At 37.0% G+C, this 7,557-nt stretch overlaps 1 protein-coding gene across 5 annotated transcripts in view; it reads right to left on the bottom strand.

Moving 5' to 3' along the window:
- Window positions 1–7,557, bottom strand: part of NFATC3 (nuclear factor of activated T cells 3) — a 133,149-nt gene that overhangs the window by 80,977 nt on the left and 44,615 nt on the right. For all 5 annotated transcript variants that reach the window (XR_003676490.2, XM_024124837.3, XM_024124838.3 and 2 more), the window contains exon 3: window positions 6,037–6,199. Coding sequence is in view for 4 of the 5 variants with exons in the window: in XM_024124837.3 (XP_023980605.1) it covers window positions 6,037–6,199 (163 nt within the window). In the remaining variant the exon portion in view is untranslated. The remainder of the gene's footprint in view (window positions 1–6,036; window positions 6,200–7,557) is intronic.

Raw genomic sequence — 7,557 nt, 5'->3', positions numbered from 1 at the left:
TATACAATGGAGAAAAGACAGTCTCTTCAATAAGTGGTGCTGGGAAAACTGGACAGCTACATGTAAAAGAATGAAATCAGAACACTCCCTAACACCATACACAAAAATAAACTCAAAATGGATTCGAGAACTAAACGTAAGACCGGACACTATAAAACTCTTAGAGGAAACATAGGAAGAACACTCTTTGACATAAATCACAGCAATATTTTTTTGATCCACCTCCTAGAGTAATGGAAATAAAAACAAAAATCAGCATGTGGGACCTAATGAAACTTCAAAGCTTTTGCACAGCAAAGGAAACCATAAACAAGACAAAAAGACAACCCTCAGAATGGGAGAAAATATTTGCAAATGAATCAACGGACAAAGGATTAATTTCCAAAATATATAAACAGCTCATGAAGCTTAATATTAAAAAAACAAACAACCCAATCCAAAAATGGGTAGAATACCTAAATAGACATTTCTCCAAAGAAGACATACAGAATGCCAAGAAGAACATGAAAAGCTGCTCAACATCACTAATTATTAGACAAATGCAAATCAAAACTACAATGAGCTATCTCCTCACACCAGTCAGAATGGGCATCATCAGAAAATCTACAAATGCTGGAGAGGGTATGGAGAAAAGGGAACCCTCTTGCACTGTTGGTGGGAATGTAAATTGATAATAGCCACTTTGGAGAACAGTATGGAGGTTGCTTAAAAAACTAAAAATAGAATCACCATATGATCCAGCAATCCCACTACTGGGCATATACCCAGAGAAAACCATAATTCAAAAAGATGCATGCACCCCAATGTTCACTGCAGCACTATTTACAATAGCCAGGATATGGAAGCAACCTAAATGCCCATCAACAGACGAATGGATAAAGCAGATGTGGTACATATAAACAATGGAATATTACTCAGCCATAGAAAGAAACGAAATTGGGTCATTTGTAGAGACGTTGTTGGATCTAGAGACTGTCATACAGAGTAAAGTAAGTCAGAATGAGAAAAACAAATATCGTATATTAATGCATATATGTGGAACCTAGAAAAATGGTACAGATGAACCAGTTTGCAGGGCAGAAATTGAGACACAGATGTAGAGAACAAACGTATGGACACCAAGCAGGGAAAGCGGTGGGGTGGGGTGGGGGGGTGGTGTGATGAACTGGGCGATTGGGATTGACATGTATACACTGATGTGTATAAAACTGATGACTAACAAGGCCCTGCTGTATAAAAAAATAAATAAAATAAAATTTAAAAATAAAAAAAAACATCAGAATAGTGTAGCAATCTTACAAATATTCTTCTTAGTTCCTGGAGAGGGGCCACCTCTGCTGGTGGAAAATATGTGGTCTCAGAAGTGGGCATGCACAAATAGAGTGTTCCATACAAAGCATACAGCTCTGCAAGTGTGGTAGAGTATGTACAATCAGGAATGTTTCATTTTCAATTTGGCATGACCTGCTCTCATCATATAATGCTTATTTTCCACTTGATATTAGAAAAAGAAAAAGAACTTCTGTATAAAGACAATGAAATGAAGTAGTATCACAATCTTCTTCCCCTAATACCTAACAAAATAAACAAAATGTATATGTGTGGGGGGTAGGAAACAGCCAAAAATCTACCAGTAATAACCAAACAAAGAACAACTTTGAGCTATAAACTTCAAAAGGGCAAGGGGGTGGTGAGGACTGTGAAACAGAAGACTCTGATGCAATGTGGCAGAGCTGCTAACCAATCCATACCTTCACTCACCAGGAACAGTAATAGGAAAAGTGAGCAAATAAAATTAAAGAGTAAATTAATGGAATAAAAGTAATAAAGTGGGAAAATAAAATAGCAGAGAATGCTAAATAATTTGTAGAAAAGTAGATCAACGTTCTAAGTAGGCAACTCTGAGGCAAGTCAAGAAAAAACTCTGCCTTACGAAGAAAAGATCCTACATTCTGCTCCAGGGCCTTTGGCAGAGGCAAAAAAGGTCAGGAGTGCTTACATCTTCAAGAACTCTGCGTTGTACAAGAGGAACAAGCAAAGCTCATGAAAATATGATACATACTAAAATACTGGGAGTGGGCCACATACATGATATTGTTCACTCTCTTGAGCCAAACCCAACAAGGCCTATCCTAAACTAATTCTCTACCTCTTTACCCCAAACACCTCAGGCTATAGACCAAAGCTCTCAAACAAAATGGGAGGAAAAGACAAGGCAATTAGGCAACCATAATATACATGTTTTGTTTTTGTTTTTATTTAAGGAAAAAAGTAAGAAATTATGCAAAAGTCAGTTGAAAATACAATAAAAATGAAAACAAAACCTCCCCTCAACACACACACACAGGAAACAGAACCCAGAAATTGACTGCTGGTGAATGCTCCACACTAAAAGATTCAAGAATATAAATTCAATAAATCATGAGACCAAATATAATGATAAAATATCAAATGAATGGTAAGTGGAGCCAAGGAACCAATTTAAAATTCAAAACACAAAACAAAAAACACAATCGCCGGGGGCTTCCCTGGTGGCGCAGTGGTTAAGAACCCGCCTGCCAATGCAGGGGACACGGGTTCGAGCCCTGGTCTGGGAAGATCCCACATGCCGCGGAGCAACTAAGCCCGTGGGCCACAACTACTGAGCCTGTGCTCTGGAGCCCGCAAGCCACAACTACAGAAGCCCACATGCATAGAACCCGTGCTCCACAACAAGAGAAGCCACTGCAATAAGAAGCCTGTGCACAGCAACGAAGAGCAGCCCCCACTTGCCGCAACTAGAGAAAGCCCACGGGCAGCAATGAAGACCCAATGCAGCCAAAAATAAATAAATAAATAAATAGATTTATTAAAAAAAAAAAAAAAAAAGACATGAAAGTACCCCGAGAAGAGAACATAGATATGGAGGACAGACAAAGAAGTCAACATCTGAATAGTAACTGGAGTCTCTGAAGTAAAGACAAAACATATGGAACAGGAAATATATAGATACATAATGTAAAAAATTTTTCTTGCAGGAAGGAAGAATCTCAATTTGAAAGGGAGCATCATAGGTAGTGGGGAAGACTGAAAAAGAAACATCAACCTCCAGACATACTCTGGTCAAGTACATAATTTCAAGTATAATGAATGCTATAATTTCTACAGAAACAAGTTAGAAAAAAAGTGTTAGTCTCCCCTTAAGCAGGGAGCCCTGGCAGTGGAAGCACCGAGTCCTAACCACCAGACTGCCAGGGAATTCCCCCTCCCCAGCCCCGCTTTTTCTGGCAGGGAATCAGTTTGTTTTTTTTTTGTTTGTTTTTTTTTTTTGGTGGTACGCGGGCCTCTCACCGCTGCGGCCTCTCCCTTTGCGGAGCACAGGCTCCGGATGTGCAGGCCCAGTGGCCATGGCCCACGGGCCCAGCCGCTCCGCAGCATGCGGGACCCTCCCGGACCGGGGCACGAACCTGTGCCCCCTGCATCGGCAGGCGGACCCCCAACCGCCGCGCCACCAGGGAAGCCCGGGAATCAGTTTTTAATTAAAGGAATACTGTGGAAATAAATCACTTGCACTCCCAAAAGATTTTGTTCATTTAAGCACTTGTAAATAACTTCTTTCAAAAGGCAAAGATACAAGAAATGGGGAATTCCCTGGCAGTCCAGTGGTTAGGACTCTGCGCTTTCACTGCCAGAGCCTGGGTTCAATCCCTGGTCCGGGAACTAAGACCTCACAAGCTGCTCGGTGCAGCCATTTATAAACAAAGGTGGCGGGGGGCGGGGGGGTGCTTTCCTGGTGGTCCAGGGGTAAAGAATCCACCTTACAATGCAGGGGACTCTGGTTCGATCCCTGGTCAGGGAACTAAGATTCCACAGGTCGTGGGGCAACTAAGCCCACGTGCCACTACTATTGAGCTCACGCACCTCAACTAGAGCCTGCGTGCAGCAAACTACAGAGCCCACGAGCTCTGGAACCCGCGTGCCACAACTACAGAGCCGAAGCGCCCTGCAGCCTGAGCATCACAACTAGAGAAGAGAAAACCCACATGCCACAGCTAGAGAAGCCATGAAGAGCCCGCATGCCTCAACGAAGATCCCGCGTGCTGCACCTAAGACACAACGCAGCCAAAAGTAAATAAATAAAATAAAATAAATAAATAATAAACATTTAAAAATAAATTTTAAAAATTTTTGAAAAAGAAAAAAGGATACAAGAAATGAAGCAAAGAAACCTTCTCCTAAATTAAGCTGTCATTAAGAGCAAACTGTAACTCTGATAACAAAGGGTAAAATTCCTATGTTGAGTTTCCCTGACTTTTTTTCTTTCAGTTTTATTGAGCTATAATTGACATACAGCACTGTAAATTTAAGGTATACAGCATAATTACTTGATTTACACATATTGCAAACTGATTACCATGATAAATTTAATTAACATCCATGACTTCATACAGTTATATGGGGGAGGGGGTTTTCTTGTGATGAGAACTACTCTCTTAGCAACTTTCAAATATACCATACAACAGTGTTAACTACATTCACCATGTTGTACATTACATCCCCACTACTTATTTATCTTATAACTGGAAGTTTGTACCTTTTGATTACCCTCATCCAGTCGCCCCCACCAACCCCCTGCCTCTGGTAACCACAAATCTGATCTCTTTTTCTAGAACTGACATTTCTTGCTACAAGTCATTTTAAAACCCACCTAAAATGTAAAGGTTTGTTTGTCAAGAACTATAAAACATGTTTAGATAATGACAATAAATCACAAAGCATGGCTGGTATAGGAAATGATAGCCCATAAACTGTATTAGTTCAAATTTACTTCAGATATAATTAATTTCTCCACTACAATACACAATGCCATAAGACAAGTACTGAGAGAAAAAAATGAGTATCAGGATTATTATACATAGCCATTCTGATGTTTGAGTATATAAAGGCAACAAATAAACATTCTCAATCATGAAAGAATGCAAGGAATATAGAATCCAAAGCCCTCCTTAAACAAACAAAAACACTTGAGAAAGAAAAAAGAATTAGTAGTAATCACTGAATCCAACTATCAATACATATAGGATTAAGCTAAATAACAGGAGCGGAGGGACATGAGGCAGGGAGATGTCTATAGATCTGAAAGGAAGAATAATATAAGCAACAAAATTCAGGAGGTAGAGTGTAGTGCAGGCGGAAGAAGTTTAAGAGAGATAATTAATTTCATTTTTCAGAGAAGGGAGCAATTTATACCATCTAAATCTAAAACAAAAATTCAATCTCTCAATTTATTTAATCTCTCTGACCTTAGAAAGATCTTTTAGGACCTCTTAGAGTGAAGAACAATATCTAAGATTCAGTAGTTCATATAGTTTTATTTCTGTTTCATTTTTTAAATGTTTCATTCAAGTAAAATTAAAGTTAATATTCAATTCTTATGAGTCAAAACTTACATATTATATTTTATACACTTGAATATTATATAATTATTTCACTTTAGTTTTATTTTCTTCTAATAAATTCAAATAAAAATTAATTTAATTACAAAGATGTTCAACATAATCCTATCCTTAAAAAAAAATCCATGCATTTTTCTAGTCATCCATCTAGTCTTCCACTAAACATACACATAGAGAATTATCTGGAATGTTAATGAAATGTTAACAACTTCTTATTTCTGAGGGGTTTAGATTTTAGGTATTTTATTGCTTTATTCTTTCTACTTTTCTGTATTATTTGGACTTTAAACAAGCATGTATTGTACTTATAAACATAACACAATTTTTTGTTTTAAATCAGAAAAACAACCATTTGACCATTATAATCTTCCCCCAGAGTTTCACCAGCTGGAGAGTCAGTCCAGGAAGAATATCTTTTAGCCTAGCAAAAAAAAAACACCTCAATGCGGAAGTGCTGCTATATCAACAAGGACACAAAACCTCAATGTAAGCTTTCTAGGTTTGAAAATTTTCTCTCTTCGGGCTCAGCAATACCTGACTGAATAGTCCGTATCATTAACAGATGTATGGTATCTGCAGGAACACCCCCAAAATCTCATACCTTCACAACAGGATGTCCCCCAGTAGATGCTTTCACTGCTCCTCGGCTACCTTCAGTTTCATAATGGGCTCGATGATGAGTTTTAGGTTGCACTTCTATTTTCAGTTCATATTGTCCAAAATGAGTTGGTAAAGGCCAGTCTAGTGGAGGTAATGAAGATGTGCTATAAACAAAACACACAAAGATGCATTTCACCACACTAGTATTGTCAAGCAATGATTCAAATTACTTGCACCAACATTTCTTCCCATGATCATTGAAGCAAAGTATTCAAAACATAAAATAAAAAAAAAAAACTTCACTTAATAAGTTATAACACTGGATATCGTGGGTGTTTAAGAAATAATTCTTTAACCTGAAGAATAAAATCAATTTTATCTACTTTTTAGTTTCGTATATATATTTTTTAAAAGGATAAATTCTAACATTTCATAAAGCTGTAACTTTCTCAAATATGTGTATATAATTACAAAAACAATCAAAATAATTTAAACAGCTTAAAGGGGAGAGGTTCATTTAGATATATTATCATTGAAAATATGGCATTAGAAAAGAAACAACTTCTATGTCCACAGGTCAAATATTAATGGACCCAAACCTAGAATGATTTGTATTAGAAAGTAATATCTTCTTAATGATTGGTGAAATGGGACTTTAAAGGTCTCTTCTACCTTTGAAATGCTATCATGCCTACAGTAAATTCCTAAATCATTTCATTACTTCCTTGAATGCCCTCAGCCTAGCTTTACCAGCTACTCTGAAGCTCAAAGGTATTAATTTTTATTAGTCTGAAGCAACAACTCAACTTCATCAACTCTCAGCAAGTTTCTGCACTTGTTCAAGCAAACCCCTATAAAGATTAAGATAATTTTCAGATGCAAAGTGATGGGCTCAAAGGAATCTTCAATACCATAATTCCACATTTTATTTTTCTAAAGATCTAGATCCAGAAATAAACATTCATACAAACAAAAAAACATTTTAAAAAAAGTAAACAGACCCAACTCCGTGTGGGGAATTAATACAGGGTAAGTTGTCTTTTCTAATCAATTATAGACTAGATGATTCTATAAATGGCATTGTGGTAACTGATAAGCCATTTAGAAAATAAAGTCATTACAATAGTCTTCACTCCAGTCCTTAGCCGGACTCAGGATTCAAAAAAAATAAAATAAAATAAAATAAATATATATATATATAATTTATGAATAAAAATACTACATAAGTTACGTACATATATTATAAAAATTATACATAAAAATTTTGTTAGAAACTTGTGAAAGTTAGATTTTTTTATTTGTAGTTACTTTAGAGTGGGGTAGGCTTTCAAATATAACATAAAATCCAAAAGCCATGAAGGAAAAGACAAACTTGAATATATGAAATTTAAAAATTCCTCTACAACAATCAAAAATCACAAACTTGGAAAAAAAAAAAAAAAAAAAAAGGCTTCCCTGGTGGCGCAGTGGTTGAGAGTCCACCTGCCGATGCAGGGGACGCGGGTTCGTGCCCCGGTCCGGG

The sequence above is a fragment of the Physeter macrocephalus genome, chromosome 17 (assembly GCF_002837175.3).
Source record: "Physeter macrocephalus isolate SW-GA chromosome 17, ASM283717v5, whole genome shotgun sequence".
In the NCBI taxonomy this organism is placed as follows: domain Eukaryota; kingdom Metazoa; phylum Chordata; class Mammalia; order Artiodactyla; family Physeteridae; genus Physeter; species Physeter macrocephalus.
This window is presented reverse-complemented; position numbering and strand designations above follow the sequence as displayed.